We start from the raw sequence: 20,426 nt of genomic DNA on the forward strand, positions 1-20,426 counted from the left end.
ATTGTATTGAGTTTAAAAAAACAGCACTATCTGCCTCCAGAATCAGGTACAAATCAAGCCAAGTATTCAACCAAAATGGCAACAAATAGGATAAACCTGGAAAAGGGGATGTGTACTATTAGGAATTTTCAAATTTATCTTAACTATAAAATATAAACCCCTTCACCTCAGAAATCAAAGGTAAAGGTATCATGATATATAACTTCACCACATCTATAAATAAAAATTATTGCTTTATGATTGTAAAAATGGAGGCAAGTAGAGTTCAGAATATACTTGTTTATAATCAATTAAATGATGAGCCATAATTTGAACCCTAATTATCACATTATGTAGAAATCACAATTCAGGTATTGTGTCCTCAGTTATTAAGATATATGTTAAATAGTTCACATTTTAAAAACATTTTACATTATCAAATTTGATAAAATCTTATCAAAACATCTATGTATTCAATATAAATCATACTGTTAAAAGTATAAAGTAACATTTAAACTGCTGAGGTGCCAAATAAGTACTTTCTATTAAATATACACAATTTGACATTTAGAACTACATAAATTAATTCTTGCTAAAAGTTGATTCAGGTTTACAAAGGCATACTTTGTGAACTATAATAAATTTCCCCAGCACCACTTTCCTTTTTTATTCAAAAATTCTTTCATTAGGTTTAACTTTCTTCTGTCATTCATATGTAAAAGTTACAGGTTTACAATACGTAGTCTTAATAATATGTTTTAAAAATCTAAGCAAAGTGCACGTTAAACTAGCTACAACTACTCGAACTTCTTGATTATCATCAAATAAAAAATAGATGAACACTTCATTCACTTAAATCTTTGAGGAAAAAAAAAATAGTATACCTTGCTTAAATAAGAATTCCCCAGTAAGGATAGTATATAAAAGATTTCCCCTGTTATTTTATTAAGTTTACTTTCTTTCATTAAAACTTTTTAAAAGTCTAATGAAGAACACATACTTACAATGCCATATTACACAACTACAGTACTGTTAATTAAATAAAGCAGCCCAGTATAGTTGTAAACATTTTAAATGTAGTAAACAAGAGTTGGCATGTCTTTTCTCCCTAAAACTTGCCATTACAATGATCTTTCCATGAATTATTATTCTTCCGGGAAAAGTTTTCAGGTATATTTTAGTCTTTAAAAATATTACACTGAAATAATATGTGAAAAAATTTAGTCATGGAAATTTTACTGAAGCTTTTATTGCCTCTGTTGGTAATATGACAGGGATTGTTAAGAAACACAATTGAACTTACAGAGATATGCAGATGATAGTCACTAAAGATAATCTTGATCTCAAGTATTTTTATATGTGGGCACTTCTAATTTCATACACTTTACTATTTAAGAAGCATTACATTTAAAAATGTGTACCTGTTTTGACATTTGGCAAAAAGGAAACTGTACCTGTGGTTCAGTTCAAAACAATCAGCATGGGGAGTTTACCAGAATGAAGACTGAAACACTAATGACTTAAAGCAATTCAAGTTGTGTGTGTGTGAGCGTGTCTCCTTCAACCTCTTTCACACACACGCACACATTCACTCACACACAAAGCCATGTGTATAAGCATTTGTTAGTACAAAATATTCCCTGTAACCAGACATTTATCCTCAGAATAATCACACCACATTAAATCAGTCTTCTCTTTTCAGCCCTAGTCATAGTATTAATTCTAAGATGCCATCATAGAGCGAACCTTACCTTTTATGCTACATAATTATATTCAAAGATTTATGTATCTGTTTATAATTACACAGTAATTATAAATGTCTAGTACCAAACTGATGACAAATACTATTTTGTTGAAAAGTGAAAAGGTCTTGCGTCAAAGAAAAAGTCTGTAAAACCCAAGGCACTAGGCCATGAACCAATATCAGACTTTTATGAAAAACAATTTATATTGGGGGAAAAAAGCTAATGGGATCTCATATCAAAACACAGCATACTCAAATTAATTATTCAATCCGAAAACAATATCATAACTCAAATCTTCAAGACAGGAAACAAAATATTACATATATATATCTTTAAAAATTTTTCATAATTGAAGTTCCTCTTTATATTTACAAATATGAAATCAGGAAATACTTGAAAGCAGCAGAATTCTTCTTCTTTTTTCTTCCCTTTTTTTTTTTTTTTTTAAAAAAAAAAAAAACCAATTCCAGTAAACTGAATAGAAATTTTCAAAATTTTCTTTTGGTAGAATTGTGTTCTTGAATTAAAGTTATGATTGGAATATTAATATAATATCCATGGGGACAGTTTTCTAGTCAATTTCAAAATCATGTAAATAAAAAGTAGTTTTAATATGTCATTGTTCTTAAAATCTTTTCCACATCTACATAAAATGTACTGCTAATCTGAAGTACATTCCTTGGATAATTTTAACATTAGACCTCAGCGACTGCCTGGACACACCAAGCAAAATCTATTCCTGCTACAGACCATAGGCATACAATATTTGAAGTTTTATATTTTTTAACCTGCCTTACAGAAATGTTAAAAAAGCAATAAACCCTTCTTCACATGTCAGGAAGTGAACAGGGAAATGAGCATTTTCAGCATGAAAGCAGCTCATAGGTCTTGTAATGAAAATCATACATACAAGATAGAATTCTGCTTTGATGTGAAAACTCAGCTAATTTGAGGGGAACAAAAACAGTAAAGAGACTAAATAATTTACGAAAATAGAAGCCAAGTTGGTATTTTGCATCAAGTGCATGCCTGCTTGAAAATCTTTGCTCCTTGAGTAAGTATTTGGCAACCACAGTGATTAGCAGTTAAAGCAATTTCAACAAAATAAGAAGTCATCAAAAATGGACTATTTGTACGAAAGAGCAGTACCTATAAGGATTGAACTTCATGGCTCATCACGACCATTTTCAAAATTTAATTCCTACTATCATCTTATAAATTAAGAGAATTTCATTTGTGTTCCATAGTGTGCTGACAAAAAAAAAATAATAAAAATAAAAAATAAACCCTCATGCCTAAATTTAGAATACTGTATTGTGTAGCAATCTAAAACATTCAAAACAAATTAAATAGTTTAACTTATTTGCCAGGCATATAAGCATTTCAAAATCATAATAAAATTCAATTATGTAGTGCATAATGTAGATAGGAGTGGAATCGAACATTATGCAGACATTTTCTAAATAAAAGCTCCCTGTAGGACAATTATATATAAACATGGGTAAGATAAGTGCAGACTAGTTCTGTGGAACCTTTTGAAATCGAGGGTCTGAAACACAATAAATTTTTCAGGTAAGCACACAAAGTTATCCTAAAAATTTTTCACGTTGGTTATTTTGACATTTTTTCCATCAGATTTTCTACTCACATTAACAATATATGTGATTTGCCAGAAAAAAAAAAAAATCCCCTAAACCAAAACACCATTCCAGATCTGGTACACTTAAATATATCACTCTCATTGGAAGTGCTATCAGCATAGTCTTTGCAACTAGCCCAAAGCATATATTTAAGAAGTTTTTATAAGTTGTTTGTGATGTTCATGTGTTTAATTCTTATGCCAAACTGTTTTCTGATGAAGACAGCATTGTGCTTTATGCAAGAATGGAAACCTCAAAATAATCACCATAAAGCTTCTAAGACTTATGGGAGAATAAACTAGGATGGTCCACAGATATAAGATGAAATCCACAATGTTGGAATTATAAATGTTTAGAGCGGCCCAGACTAGAAGACAAGCCCAAACCACCATTAGGAGAATGAAATACGATATGGTCCAAGATGTATCCTTAAAGTTTTGTCTCAACCCTCAGTCTGAATTGCGAGGATTGATCTTCAGTTCAGTCCAGCCAGCAGAAATTGACTGTGCAATTTTCCGTTGTATTTATTGTACAGACTATGTACATTCTAGAAGTTTCCTTTAGTGCTACACTGTTGTACTTTTTGTCCCAGCAATTTGAGGGCGTGCAAATTCCACAAAGTCATCAATAAGAACAGGCCATGCTCCTGGGGGGAAAAAATATATGGAAGAAAGGAAAGAAAGAAAAGGAGAAATAAGACTAATATTTTAATAGAATTCTTTATTTTTTCAAGTACCTCCCCCATAATAGTTAAAGTGTATCATTTTAAATATTCTCACTGATAGAGGCTTCCACAATCCTAGCTTTTTTGGAGTTTCTACCAAAAGTCTTCCTTATATTCTCTCTGCTCTATTATTCCAATACTTAGTCATCCCTCGAATGATAAAAATAACTCTTTTGGTAATCAATCAATATTATGGTTTTCTGAAAGTCAATGAAGTCAGGCCATTGAAGTAATTTGGTCAAAACTGGCAGTCTAAGGGAACGGCCATGAAATGATGGCATACTGCCAGAGCTGAAAGCACAGTAAGTAGGAGAAAACAAATTTTCAGGCATTTTATGGCAATCTTACAAAGAAAATTAACAGCAAGCATCAAAATCCATCCTATTTCACGATAATTACTAAAAGATTTTAAATTCCATATATGCATGCCTCTGTATAGCCACAGGCCAATCTCTAAATCAGAAAGTTCTCCAGTTTCGTGTAAGGCCTAACACCACAATTATCAGTCATATGCAGGATTAGACATTTCTTACGTTTTAGTGAACACTACAAATGACAATGAAAACGAAAAATAAAATAACATCATCTCTGGTTAGACTAAATGGCTCCAGGACACTTCTAAGGAGGCCAAGATCACTGGAGATTTTTTTAAAGAATTATCTATGTCTATTCAATAATCTCAAAAACATCCTGCTAATTCTCACGGGGGACTAGGTAAGTATGTGTGAAGAAATCAAGGTAAATCACTTCTAGAAAAACAAAAGAAAAACAAGTAGTAGATGGTAGCATCATCTTTATACATACATAAATAACAGAAAAACATTCAATCAGTGAATATTTATAGAATGCCAATAGTACTACAGTAAGCAGCTAAACTACATTTCAAATTAGAAAAACTCAAGTTTACAATCAACTTCACAGATGAGAGAACAATAAAAAAAACATACAAATATAAAAAAAGTACACTAAGATAAGAGGTTCCTAAAGTAAAATGAAAATCTAAAATGAATGAAAATTACCCACGCCTTTCTGGAAAACGTGAATATAGAACAATATAGATTAATAAAAAGGATGAAGTTCTTTCATACATTCAGAAAAGCATAAATAAAAGCTTAGAAGAGTAAAACAGCACTCCAAGAAAAAGAGTAGAAGTTTTAAGAGTGTGACAGAAGGAGGCAGGTAAAAACAAACACAAACAAATTGGTAGGGCAAAATTTTTCATTACCTTCCTCATCATAATTAGACATGTCATCTGCAATCATTGTACTGAAGTCTAAAAGAAGATTCCAAGTATCTTTTGGTATTGATCGTTTATGATGTTCCTATTAAAAAAAAATCCAGTCACTAAAAAGTTTCCAAAAAAGTTCAAATGATGCTAAATACAAGAATGCAAAACAACTTATGTAATAAAATTCTGGTAATCCAATTTCTATATCCATTACCATCTCTGAGATGCTTTAAAAATGTTAATTTATCTCTGAACGAATTAAAATTTTAGAGAAAACATGAAACTGCAGAAAACATGAACTTACCAACAAAAATTTATTCCATAAGTCTAAGAATTTAAATCTTCCATTAAGCACTAAATTCCAGTAGGCAATGGCCATTTCTAGATCTGTAATATTAAAAATAAATTATGTATTTCAAATGCCATGAAAATTTGTCCCTAAAAAAAAACAAAACAAAACATGTAAGACCAAAGATAACCTTAAAAAAGAACTTGTGTCATGAATATTTATATATTAAAGTTTTCTTAAAGAGATAAGCCCAAGGTTTGTATCCAGCTTCCACTGCCAATGAACGGTTCCTTTAGGGCAAGAAGGATATCACTTACCTCATGGGGGTTTCTGAAGGTTCAACTAGATAATGCAGATAAGCACGCTGGACTAGTTCATAAGTATTCAAATGTTAGTTAAAGTATACCGTGTTTCTTGACCTCAGCACTTTTGACACTTGAACCATATAATCTTTGATTGTGGGGAGCTGTCTCATGAATTGTAACTTTAGTAGCACCCCTGGCCTCTACTCACTTTATGCCAGTAGTAGCTCCATCCTACCCCTAGTGATGACAACCAGAGATGTCTCCAGGTATTGCCAAAAGTCTCCTGGGGGTCAAAATTGTCCCCCGTTGAGAACCGCTGTTGTACACATACAGGTTATAATGCAAAGAATTCCTACCCACAATCCTAATCAGTCTTACATTCCCAGTTGTTAGCTGTCTGATCCTGTCCTCAAGACTATTAAGAATACTTACTTAAAAATTAAAATTAATAAACTAAGATTTGCTTTATTAAAAAGTTTGATGAAATGATATTATTATTTAACTGGATTTGGAGAAGAGAAGCGTAAAAAAGCAACACTGCTCCATAACAAAGAACTATGCCTGTCATATGACAGAGAGAAAGACCCATGATCTCTTTCAAAGAACTAAAGTAGTTAAGAAAGTATCAAGCTTTTAAGAGTAAATTTACTAGGTCAGGAAAAATTACATTCAAGTAACTTAAAAGTCCTTTTAGATATGATCTCTAACCCACTCTTGATAATCTGAGAAATCATGAGAGACTAGGAAAGACTCCAAAAAGGCTCACATCCTAACTCAAAGAAAAATAGGAAGACCATTAAAAATTCCTCATCTTCACTGGACCTTAACCTCTTCAAGGATAGGGACTATATATACCCAAAATAGAAGACTGAAACACTCAGCAAGCATTCAGAAACTGGCGAATGAATGAACTTCCTATGGTTTCACGTGCAAATGTACTTACCTTCAAATCCATCACTATTTCTGCCTTCAAACTCAATGGTAAGCCCCAGAACATTATTCTGGATCCAATACCATCCTGACTCTTCAAGGAATCTTGTCTATTGTCTAATAATTTTCCTCTCCCTCCCTATATCTTCAACTTTGCTGTCTTCTGGCTTTCCTCTTCTACAAAGAAACAAGCTCAGGTCATCACCTATCTTTTAAAAAAAATCTTTCTCAGGTCTTTCATTCCCTTAGTAGCTACCCTCTTTCTCCTTCCCTTCAAAGATAACCTTGTACATGGAATCTTCTACTTTTATACATAATGTGCTCCTAAAACATGTCTGAAAGTCAAATTCAGATCCCCATGTTTTAAGAGAAGTAAAAAATATGACACCAATTCCTACTCACAATTCCTTTTTAATCTTTGCAGTCTTTAAAGCTCTGTACCCAACATTCCTTCCAGGTTCTTTGTGTTCTTTTCTTTATAAAATAAACATATAATTGTCTAGCTTAAGTGCAGAAAAATTGCTGTTATTAGTATGCATAATAATTTCCTTCTTCACTTCAAATGCATTAAATGTATGAGGATTAAGATTATTCATGTTAGCATTTTTTTTCCTTTTTAACTAATTTTTATAAAATAAGGAGAAAATGAAATATTCAAATAACTGCAAACCATGAGACACCTATAAATGCCCACCTGTCAGCTGATACACTAACATGAAAATCAGACAATGTATAATGTTTGAAAGTTCAGGCTGTAAAAGAAGAAAACTTTTTGTAATCTACATTCATTGCCCCATTTTCTCACCTCCCACACACTATTTAATTCTATAAACTAGTGTCCACCTCTGCCACTCACCCCACTAAAAGTAATCTCTGGAGGGTGACCAGATCCTTCCAGATGCCAAATAAACACTTTTATGTCCTTAGTTTGCTTAGCTCTTGCCATATTTGACAGAACTGAGCACACGCCCCTGGATGGAATTGTCACTTCTTTTGGCTTTAATTATAATACACCACTGATTTTCCTGTCCCCTCTGGCCTTCTTATTCTTTTACGGGATCCACTTCCTCCATTCATCCATTAACTGCTGGTGTTCTACAACACTGTATGTCAGCAATAACCACTTCTACTTCCCTCAGTAGATTTTTCAGACCTTTACCTTTTTAAACATTATCTATTCGACCACCTCTAACAACTCCTAAATCTGAAACTTATATCTATTTTTTCTAGATTCATATATCTAATTGCCTAAGAACATCTTCAACTGGTATCCACAAACAACTCAAATCCAAGAGAGTTCAAACTGAACTCATTATCATACCTCCACAGACCTGCTATTCAATTTCTCTCAGTGAATGTCATCACTCTACAGTGTTTCCCAATGAAATTTCTCATTGTGAGGAACTGCCCTATGCATTGCATGACACTCAGCATCCTGCTAAGGCCAATAGAAATCCTCAGTCATTCTGACAACCAAAAAACAACCCCCCGCGCTACCCCGCTCCCAATTCCAAATATCCCCTAAGTATGTTGAGAATCGCTAGGGAAACTCCCTTCTTCTTCATTACATACTTCCAACTGAAGCTCTCTCATTTTGGCTTCTCTCTCCCACTGGCAGGACCTATACTACGGTCCTCTTTATTTCTAGTTAATCACAGCAACGGATTCATAAGCAGTCTCTTTTCCTCTAGTTCTGGCTCTACTCCTTTTAAAGGAAAACACTGCTTTCAGATGGAACTCTGAGGCATATAAATTTGGTGTCACTTCCATATTAAAACTCTTCAATGATTAAAACAACAATGAGATACCACTACACACCTTTTAGAATGGCCAAAATCCAAAACACCGACACCACCAAATGCTGGCGAGGGTATGAAGAAACAGGAACTCTCGGTGGGAATGCAAAATAGTATAGCCACTTTGGAAGACAGTTTGGCAGTTTCTTACAAACCTAAACATACTCTTACCATAAGATCCAGCAATTGCACTCCTTGGTATTTACCCAAATGAACTGAAAAGTTATGTCCACCGAAAAACCTGCACGTGGATGTTTACAGCAGCCTTATTCATAATTGCCAAAACTTGGAAGCAACCAAGATGTCCTTCAGAAGGTGAACAGATATATCAATTGTGGTACATCCAGACAAAGGATTATTATTCAATGCTAAAACAAAATGAGCTATCAATCCATGAAAAGGAAAACGAATACATATTACCAAGTGAAAGAAGCCAACCTGAAAAGGCTACCGCTACCCAGTGTACGATTCCAACTATATGACATTCTGAAAAAGGCAAAACTATGGAGATAGTAAAAAAGTCAGTGGTTGCCAGGGGTTAGGATGGAGGAAAGAATGAGTAAGCAGGGCACAGAGGATTTTTAGGGCAGTAAAACATCTCTGTATGATGCTATAATGATGGATACATGTCATTATACATTTGTCCAAACCCAAAGAATGTATACCACCAAGTGTTAACACTAGTGTAAACTTAAACTTTGGGTACTAATATGTCAATGTACGTATAACTATAACAAATTTACCACTCCAAGAGAGTTTATATAAAAAAACTCTGTACCTTCTGTTAGATTTGGCTATAAACCTAAAACAGCTCAAAAAATAGTCTATTAAAAAGTTTTTTAATCTACAATGATTTCCTACTGCCTTCAGATAATATCTGCTTTTAGTCAAATGAACTTACTTGCAGTACCTCAAAGGTGCTATGTCTCTCTCCTCTGAGCAACTGAACTTACTAATCTCTCCATATTAGAGATGGCTTTTTCTCTTTTGGCCTTTAAAACATATATTCATTTTACAAGGCTCAAAAATTACAATTTTTGTGAAGACTTTGCAAACTCACTCAGACAGACTTAAGATGCTCCTGACTCCATGCTCTCAGAGTAAGCAGTCAATTAATGTTTTTGAGTGAAAAAGTAATACTCAAAAAGATTAATAAGTTATAGAGTTGAAACACATAAATTAAGTTGAAGAGAGATAAACTGTCAATTGCCACAAGCACAGGAAAAACTGCCTTTAGACAGAAATGTCTGCATGACAGAGAGAACAGCCTTGCCGGAGCAGGAGTTAACATAGTAGTTTAGCCTCTTAAATCCCAGTTCTACCACTAATTAAGTGATCTTAGGCAACTGAGTTCACCTCTCTGTAATTCAGCTTCAAATAAAAATAATAGTACCCTACTCTCATGGGGTTGTTGTAAGGATTAAATGAGTTAATACATATAACTTATTTAGAATAGTGCCTGGTAAATAATGAGTGCTTACTACTACTATTATTTATTTTTAATAATTTTTAAAATTATTATTATAGATCCTGAAGCAATATTGCAAAGAGAGCAAATAAGGTAACAAGAAGAAATAAAAAAGTTAGACTAGAAGGAAAATAAAGTTCTAATAACAGTATTGTCAAAAATTGAGATGCTTATAGAATGAATCCTTAAGCCCTTTAATAAAATTAAAAATGCAAAAAGAGGTAATCCCTGTGTCATTCTTTCAAACAGAATCAACAGGGTAATGTTAAGATTTCATAAAAGATGATCAAATGTGTGCCAGAAGAACATGAAAACGAACTGAGACTGGATCCAAACACTGTCCCTAAGGGAAACAAAATGTTGCCAACTCACTAGGGAGGATGGAATGGTGATTAAAAATCCTATTCACAATGTTTTAATTTACTTAGAAAAAGCACTATATAGTGTAACATAAATATAGAAATTGGAATCAGAAGACCTGCAGCTGAGTCCTAGTTCTCATATAACTCTAAAGTTGTATGACCTTAGTAAGTCAACCTCTCCGACCATGAGTTCTTTCATCTTTACAAGAAGAAGGTAACAGGTTTTTTTTTCCACTTAGCTCAAAGGATTGTTATAAGAACCGAATAAGATTATACAGACGAAAATGTACTTTAAAAATACTCTATAAAATTATTTTTAAGTATTAAAGTAAATGTTTAACAAATGTTAAAAATTCTTAAATCAACTGCACAGGTACAGGATTCTAACTGAACTATAGTTCACAATAACCTATAGACTTTAATTAAAGTTCAGGATGGTCCTAAAAATGGCAATACTGCTAAAGAACAAATGTAATTTTTGACCAAATAAACAGTTCCATCAAAAAAAAAAAAAAAAAAAAATAGACCCATGGTATTCTACATTAAATAGCTTCTTTCTGGAGTATTATGTTCAGCTTTAAGAGCGCTATTCTGAGAGAGACTTAGAAGTTGGAAATGTGTCTAGGGGGGACAGTAACAGGAATAACAAAGGTCTCCTCAAATGAAGAATAGTTAAAATAACTGGAATGTTAGCTTGGAAAAAAAGAAGCGGTAAGTGATAGCTATCTTTTAAGGTTAGACTTCCTCTGTGCTACAGTAAAGAATAAGAGCAACAGAAGCTATAAAGACAAAGATGTTAACTTAATAAGGAAGAACAGTGTGCTAACAAGTAAGAGTAGTCTGTGAAGAGAATGAACCACTTCCTAAAACCATGTGTCCCCAATCCCTGTATGTTCAACAGTAAAAGCTAAATGAGCATCAGGTACAGATGCTACTTTGGATAGGTTAGATTTAACAGTGGACTTATGAAATCCCTTCCAAATTTAATTCGGAAGACTATAAGAAATGGCAGGTGACTGAAGCAGACAGTGATAGAGGAAGTCCCCTATCCTGATGTCACAGAAATAAGATTATAGAAAATGAGAAAAAATGGAAAACATCAGCACAGCTATTTATCAATATACCAGAATGTTGTAACTGTTACTCTTTGCCAGTTTGTTATGGGCCTCACCTCCTCTCTTACCATCTTCTAATTCCTCTCTACAAAATACTTTATTATATGAGCCCTATAAACCCTTAGAGAGGCTGTCAAAAGAATTGTTTTCTTTCTAATTAAGTTCTTCAACTAAGCAAGTCATTACATTTCCTGATACTTAACACCAATACAAAACAAAAAGAAAAACTGATTTATTTTTGTTACATTTTCTTTTTTTAAATTGACATTTTTTAGTTTTAAGTTTATGGAAAAATTGAGCAGAAAGTACAGAGTTCCCATAGACCTCTCCCTTCCCCCCATTTCCAGTATTTTTAACATCTTGCTTTAGTGTGGTATTTCTTACAACTGATGAGAAAGTTCATATTTTACATCAGGTCTCACTGTAATACATTCTATGGTTTGGGTTTTTTTCTTTTCAAACAATTTAAAAATTGTGGTTAAATACACATAACATTTATCATCTTAACCATTTTTAAGTGTACAGCTTAGTGTTAGGTACATTCACATTGCTATGCAACTAATCTTCAGGACACTCTTGCAAAACAAAAGCTCTATATCCATTAAACAATATTACATTTTTTAAGCTCAATACTTATTAGATATTAATCTGCATAATCTTTTTCTCAATTTTTCCTGTTATCTGAAATTCCAATTTACCATATTAATATATTCAATAGCTATAAAAATGTTATTATGATTTTCACTGTATAGTAAAAACTAAGATTCAATATCAAGACCACGTATGCACCCCAAAACATCATTTATTTTGTAAGGGATTGGGATATAACTAAGAAATAGGTTCAGCCCCTTTAAATCACCATTGATATTCATAACATTTTAATTTTATCAAAACATTGTGCTATATTTCTAAACACAATAAAAATAATTCTTTTAGTATATACATGATAATAAAAGACTTTAATCAACTTATATTTGTGGGCAGGAAAAAGGAAACTAGAAAAAATAGTCTAGTTAACTGGTAGCCACAGATAGAAGATAAAGAAATCAATCCTAGGTATCCTAGCTTAGTTTGCTGGCAAAATGAGGAATTTTCCTATAAAAATAAAATCTAACCTAAACTGAAGAACCAGTTAGAAAGGAGACTTCATTATTTAGAATTTTGCTTTACAGATACTTTGTGAACCTTTAATCAAATTCATGTTTAGTCACTCTTTAAGCCCAAATCTCCGATACAAATGTACATTCATCCCTTCACTAGCTTTCAATGACATCCTTGCTCTAATCCCTATTCACACTTTCTCACTGCTCTTCCTCGCTCTAATCTAAAATATAATGGATTAGCACAAGAGGCCCCTATTAGCCTCTTCAGCTCTTATATTTTCAATATCAAAAACAAACTCATTTCCATCATTGGGTAAATTATTTAACCTTCCTGTACCTCAGTTTCCTCATCTGCAAAATAAGAATAAAAAATAGCTAGCACCCTATTATTATGTATCAGGCATATGACAGGTGCTGAATTACTGAATTAAAGAACGTTGTTAAAAGTTAAATGTTGCAGTAACGTAAAGTACTTAGCACACTGCTAGGGATACTGAAAGTGCACCTTAAATGGAAGTTACTGCCATCATCAAAATCTTCAGTGCATCCCTACTGACCACAAATTCCAATTTACACCTTTCCGTACTGTTTTTAAAAGAAGCCTGTGATTTAAAGCTGTCTCACTAAAATAAAGTCAAAGTTTTCTAGGTTCTGCAAAGCAGCCAAGCTTACTTCTCAAGTTTCAGACCTTTATTCGTAACTATCCTCTCGCTGGCATACCTTTCACCTTCCCTTGTCCAGCCAAAGCAAACCTTTTAGTTTACATACCACCTTGCCCAGGAAGCGTTTCCCAATGATTTCTGCTTTTACTCATTTCTACTTTTATCTAAAACCCTCACACACATTTACTGCTTTGTATTATCTCCTGCTGTCCAGTCTTTCTGTAAATTTCACTGTAGCTTTTATTCCCTAGTCATCCCCAAAACAAATGTATGGATATCACACACAGTATAAATTGACTGATCTAAACTGTTAACAGGAGTTATTTCTAGATAAGCTTATGAATGATAATTATCTTTTTTATTCTGTTAGTTTCCAAATCAGTCCTAACCAAAAAAGAATAGATTTATCTGGCATTCTAGGACTCAGAAATCTTATAATGCTATTTTTACGGATCCATAGCGAAATAACCTGTGATCCTAAGATCCTACAATAATCTTCTAAAAAACAAATACAAATGTATGTATGTATGTTCAAGGAATTTTAACAACTATTTATTTTCTATATTGTAGTTCTGAAAAAAAAAAAAAATCAGTGGTTTACATATGGTATCCAGGGTTACCAACCCTATTATTGAATGTGCACGGTGTTCTCTGAATAACCAGAAGTTGTTTCTCATTGCTTTTCAGTAACTGGTATTTTCATGTTGACTTAATGCTCAAAACATATAACTTTCTATTGCAAAACAAAAGTGACACTGTCAATGTAGTTGAATATATTTGAAACGCCAAATATAATTTTTAAAAATTCTTACCTAATCCTTTTTGTCCTGGATTCTTTGCAAAATTAAAAGTAAACTGGTAAAAATCCTTAAATCGTCCTGGTTCTTTCAATTCTTGTTCCATCTTGGGTATCTGGGCCTTTAGTTTTTCTATGCTGTCACATCTACATTGTAAAATTAAGTTTATAAAAGATAAACTTTTTGACTATAAATTAAGGACTTAACTTATTCATTCCTATGACAGCTTATATTTATTTCACAGAACTTCTTTTTAAAAATCAGATAGTTGTATTTCATCTTTTTACATTACATAAACAAGTATGGAGTTAGCTGGAGGAAGAAAAGGTCTGGAGTGATTAAATGTTAGAAATAATTACTATTTTTTTTAAAAATGGGCTATTTTAATTACATAATTCTCTGAGCTATTAACATGACTGAATTGTAGAAATCAGCTGCGTTGGACAGATAAGATGTAATCCATATAGCAAATCACCAGTTTAAACTGTGGTAGATACTCTTACATGGTAACAAATCACATGTCTAGCTTCCAAACTAACTGAAAGCATAGTTTCTTGCTTAAGTCAGGAAGCAATTCTCTTCAAAACTTACTTATTATATACGAAGCATAGTTTTAAGTATCAGCTGAGCCCCCTACCATCTCCAGCTTAAGTTATCTCAAATCAATATTAAGTTTCTTCTGTTTTTGAAAAGCATTATACTTCCAAGGAGTTAAAAGGGTCCAAGTATCAAGCCTTTCTTTCCACATAATAAACAGCCTTAAAGTAGAAATATTCTATTTCTTACAGATTCCACCAAACCAATCATTCCATTTTTCTTCTGATTGTTGCTTTTATTTTTCTTGATTTTTTTTTTTTTTAAATAATGCCTCCCAGAGTTATAGTTTGTAAATTAAAAAATTTTGATTTGGAAGTTTCTTATTTTACATTAATTCAGTTTCAAATAGAAAAAAAAAGTTGAGTTCTAATGAAAACTGTCCTAGCATAGAAAATTCCAGCAAATTCAGAACAGGGCTAGTTTTGGCTGTAGAACATAGGGTCTAAATCAGTTATTTATTTATAGCTTCTCAGCTTTAAACACATTCTTCTTTGCCCTACATTGTGACTCTTTGTAGTGGACTACATTACAAATCGTGAGACTTCATTTTTCTTGCCTGCTGGCTCACTGTTAGGGTCTACCAACAGAGGGTAACAAAAGGCTGAAAGAGGAAGAAGGAACTTTTCTTATCCCAGTTTGTTTTCTGCAGGGAGCAAAGGTTTCCATATGGTGGAAGGTCCCAGCAGTGTTCACCAATGGTGGCAACTCACATGGCTCTGCAGCAAGTGGCCTCTAGCCAGTTTCTTCATCAGAGCAGCAGGCAAGGCAAGCCTCACAGGCACTGTGTTCTGTAGTAGCCACACCCTCTCCTTCTCAGCCTTGTGGGTATCTCTTAAGTTTCTAGGTTCCTTCCTTGTCCAAATCCCTCAGCTCCAGGGGTGGTGGCAGCTTCTTGCAACTGTCAACTGTTATACCTCAGAGTTTTCTTTACCCCGTTATGCAATAAAACAATTTTTTAAATTTACCCTATTCAAATCACTGATATATTTTTGGTGTGTTTTGTCTGGACCTTGATTACAATGTTCCTCATGCTCAAGATCAGAATGTCTAGGTTCAAATCCTGGCTCTAATACCACCTAAGTCTAGTTTCTCTGTACCTCAGTTTCCTCATCTCTAAAATGGTGATATAAACACTACTTCCCACACAAAGTAATTGTGAAGAGGTAGGTGGACTACTTAACACAGTTCCTGAAATAAATGTTCAACAAATGGTAGATATTATTATTCAACAGTCACCCACTAAAAACAAAGGGCAGCCTGTTACCTATCCACAGAGTGAATAGTTTTGCAGCCTCAATAGACAACTAGAGGCCATAAGTAAAACTTCTACCCATGACTTTTCAATCTATTTTTCCCAAGACATTTACCTAATCAGCTGCCAAGATATAAAGTGAACAAAAAGTGATTAGTAACTTGCAAGATTTTAAATTCTAGGAGTTTATAAATTCAGAATTCACAGCCTCACATTAGGACATAACACTTGCTTATTTCACTTACTCATATTAAATATTAAAGCACAGTAATTTATTTTAATACTAAAGAACCTCTCTTAGAAACAAATGATAAAAGTACAATGCAAATGGAACAAGCTGTAATGACTATGCAGATAACTTGAAAAACCCAGAAAACTGGTAAGATGGGAAGGAATTAGCATATTAAGGCATTTCTACTAATACCAATGTTTGTGGGCCAGTAATTTATAAATGTACATTTAAAAATTGGTAACATAATTCAATTCCATAGTAATGTACTTAATTTCCTATTGTAATTATATACTCACCCTAATTCTGTCATGCCATCCATGAACTCCTGTTTGGAGAACTCGCACTGTGTTGCTGCTCTGAACTTCCACGCAATGATCAACACACTAATGCTGGCTGGATCGAGTGCCAGGTCATCACAGAATTGCTGTATACCATCTATTCCAATTTTATTTTCATCTTGAGGATCTTTAAATATAACAATGCAATATTAAATTTGTGCCATATTTTATTATGGTACTCCTTAAACTAAAAAAGATAACACTTTATGTCCCATCAAAAAATGATCTCAATAACCAAAGCAATACTACTCTAACAAATGTTTTCCCCTTATAATATTCAAAACTATTTTGCCCCTGAAATAGCATTCTTAACATGAACAGGAGAATATATATATAGATGGGCACTTGATTTTTAAAAGTCTCATTTATTCATGTAAAAATGTCCCATACTCATACACATTCAGAGAATCAGAAATTCCTATGTAAGGATAAAGGATTTTTACTGAGCATATCCATATTTTAAGTGGGCATTCTAAATTAAAAGTATTATATACAGAAATTCTTTTTTCCTTAAAACAAGTTAATTTTACCACAGCAATCACTTGTTAAGAGCATCAGAAAAACCATAAATTCTGCAATTCAATCCTAACTTCAACAATATCAATACCTGTTGTTCAAATAAAAAAAAAACTATCAATATTTACTTATCAAAAAGCGAAAATTTTAAGTAATGACACATACAAAGAGAAAGGCACTCACATACTTCTGTCAAATGTGATTTGCTCACATCTCTAGGAATAAAAAATGTAACTTTTTTGACTTTGGGGCATAAGTTATGCATAAAATCCCCCACTTTCAGAAAAAATTTGTATACAAATTTCTATATAAACATAAAAGACAAGGAAAGATCTATACCAGGCTATTAAATTTTGGTTCCCTCAGGAAAATAAATAAGAAAATGATGAAGAAACTATTAACTTTTTCTTTATTCATCTATTATGTATTGTTTAAATTTTTTTGAAGTGTATATTACTTTTTGAAGTAATTCTAAGATCTACAGAACTATTGACATATCCACCCAATTCATGTTCTATGTATATTACTTCTCACAAGCAGCATATAACTTTGGAAAACTTGGTTCAAAATATTTAAAGTCACGAGCAAACACTCACCTTTGTATCTATTGTATAGTTGTTCTAACTTCTTCCTGTCCAATGATCCTTTTACACTCTCTCGTATATAAAGTTCAGGATTTTGGAAAAAATTGTCTGTAGCAACATCTAACTTCCAGTCATTTTGAGACAGACAACTTACTGCTGTTTTTTCACTAGATTGTGTGAAGATCATAAACTGACGAACTTTATCCTTCTGCGATGATTTCAACTTGTTCTATTGAAACCAGAAAATAAACTGAAACACTATGTAAAATCACAGAAGACTCAATATTTCTATATTCCTGACTAATCATTCTCAACAATACTTTTTTCTCATAAAAATATTAAAACATTTTAGCTTGACTTATTTTTGATATACTATTAATCAGAAAGACAATTTTTATAAAAATCTAAAACACAAAATTTAGTATCATTTTGAATAAGAAACTAGGACAGAGGCAAAGGAAGTTCAACCACCTGCATTTCTTCTAAAAGTGGATCCTGAGAACATTGTGTAAAGGCTCTAGGAGGGAAGTACAGGTACTCTCAAAACCTTGACCAAGCACGAAATTCCAAAGGATATATAAGGCATGGTAGGGAAGACGGTGACATTATCTAGCCAGCCAGAATAGCTGAATGATCCTGGGTAACAATAAGATTAATAGGTGTTTGTTGCAGTCCTAAAACCCACTATAAAGGATATAGGTACAATTCTCCTCCGAATCCTATTCCCCCTTGTTTTCTTGCTATTTTTACCAAAAGTGAGAAAGCAAAAGAATAAGTACCTTACATTTCTCCTAGTGGTGTTCTGGAACCAAGATAATTATCAATAAAATTTCCTCAGTATGTTCACTCAAATCAGAAGCTGAAATATGAAAAAGTACGCTGCATCCTTCCAACCAAGTTAATTTCAAGAGGAGTTTCCCTTTTCTCCCCTGAAAGAATCATCTTTTTCCTTAAGCCTGAGCCTAGCACAGCCTCTCAACTGTAATAACCTCTTCTCACTTGCCTTATGTTCTCACAGATTCATTTCTCATTTGACCTGACCCCTAAGCAAAATGAAGCAGGGCAATTAGGCCCTTCACTCTCCTAGTATCAAGGACCATGTTCTTCCTGCCCTCCCACCCAAGCTGGTCTCCTGTGGAATGTCAGCCTCCCCACTATTATTATTCTCCCTCATAAATCCTAATACCATCTCTCAGCAAAATACTTAGGTTCTTCCTGAGCTACTACTGCAAATGAAGGGAGGGAAAGCATGTGAGTAGGATAGAGATTAATGGCAACACATCTGAAAATCCCAGCATCTTTGATCTGGCCCAAAGTGAGAGATCGCAAACCTCACCCCCAGAAGGTTAAGAATTTGTTTAAAAATCACCCAGGTTATTATTAGTAGAAACGGGACAAGAACAGAAAGGTCTCATTAATCCAAGTCTTAATAATCTTTCCATAAACCACACTGCTTGCTGTATATATTTATAAGCCTTTTGAGGTTTTCAGGAAAAAGACTACCAAAGATATACTTCTACCTAATACAGAGTAAGAATAAGACAACACAAAATCAAATATAAAAAAAACCATCTCTAGGAATATGAAAAATATTTATGCCTTGGAGTCTGACCTGTCAGCCATACTCTTCTCTCTCTGTTAGTACCCTACTGCTTAGGATTACAATTAAAATCTCGACCCCTGTCCTCCATTTAAATTGAGAAACTATAAATTCACTAACCTCCTGTTACCACCTCTGAACACCAGATAATTCATATTCTATTACACACACATCTCTCAAATGCCTAGGATTCTTCCCTTTTGAAAAATACCTCTGGAAGACTTATTATTCAATTACAACAAGCCCACAATGAAATCAAATCCTAGATACCTATTTTAATATACTCTTTAACTGAGAGGAAACTACTTTGATTTCAACTTTTGTTACTGAAAACTAGTTTTTGAATTTAGTATACCTTTATCCCTTGAGAGATGTAGTATACTAACACGTTTTAATCTTTCTTTGAAGAACGGAGAAGTACCTGAGGTCACCATGATCATCAGTGACTACTCGATAATATTGTACAAAGTATTGGAGATTAGCCTAGAAGTGTAACAACTATTTCCACATCCTGGAAATTCCTTTTTAATTAAACTTGATGCAATTCATTTGTATAACCTTTTCCCATTCTCTTAATTGCTGTTACAGGCAACAAAACAATCAGGATTATTTGAGGTTTTAACATACAATATTAAATTAATATAAATATTAAAATTCAGTGCACTATTCCCAGAAACTTGAATCACTTTTGAAGAGATGAAGCAAAAAACACAGCTTCAGTCAATTTTGCAAGCCAAAAAGAGCTGTTCGCTCTAATGACTTCCTGTCAGCAAGACATTAGAAAATTGGGAGAATAAAGATAAAAAATCTTACCCACACAAATAACAAAATTATACAAGTGAATTATTATTTAATTCTGTCATTTCTTATTTGAAAAAAGTATGTATAATAAATAATGTCTATGTATATGTAAATATAACAGTTTAACTGGTTTAAAATTCTAGTAATGGGCAATCTCGATTTAAGAAAAAGGGCAGCAGCTACCCATTTCCAACACCATAAAGGCTAATGACTGATACCTGGCAGAAAACTGATAGTATGGGCTCCTGCTAGACTACGTAGTAATAAGCAATCCCATTCCTGTAAAGTCTGATTAAGAACCCTCCCCTTCTTGTACTTATCATACATTCTCATTTCTCTGTCCACTCTGTGCCTAGAATAAAT

At 33.2% G+C, this 20,426-nt stretch overlaps 1 protein-coding gene across 1 annotated transcript; it reads right to left on the reverse strand.

Moving 5' to 3' along the window:
• Window positions 1-264: 264 nt before the first annotated feature.
• Window positions 265-17,914, reverse strand: DCUN1D1 (defective in cullin neddylation 1 domain containing 1). Its single transcript, XM_015599984.2, has 6 exons — window positions 17,675-17,914; window positions 16,521-16,689; window positions 14,159-14,289; window positions 5,621-5,703; window positions 5,314-5,410; window positions 265-4,010 (listed from the first exon to the last, which is right to left on the reverse strand). Exons 1-6 carry the CDS (start codon window positions 17,847-17,849, stop codon window positions 3,931-3,933), a joined length of 735 nt encoding a protein of 244 aa, XP_015455470.1. The 5' UTR covers window positions 17,850-17,914; the 3' UTR covers window positions 265-3,930.
• Between the last annotated feature and the right edge of the window lie 2,512 nt (window positions 17,915-20,426).

Source organism: Pteropus alecto, unplaced genomic scaffold (assembly GCF_000325575.1).
Source record: "Pteropus alecto unplaced genomic scaffold, ASM32557v1 scaffold88, whole genome shotgun sequence".
Taxonomy (NCBI): domain Eukaryota; kingdom Metazoa; phylum Chordata; class Mammalia; order Chiroptera; family Pteropodidae; genus Pteropus; species Pteropus alecto.

Bases quoted from the DNA above. Each gene is read 5' to 3' on its own strand.
- DCUN1D1 (XM_015599984.2), bottom strand. From the start codon at position 17,849: ATGATCTTCACACAATCTAGTGAAAAAACAGCAGTAAGTTGTCTGTCT. The intron at 14,290-16,520 runs GTGAGTATATAA...TTTACAATGTAG, and splicing joins GATGGCATGACAGAATTAGG to ATGTGACAGCATAGAAAAAC. The intron at 5,411-5,620 runs GTAAGTTCATGT...TTTTTTTAATAG, and splicing joins TATGGAATAAATTTTTGTTG to GAACATCATAAACGATCAAT.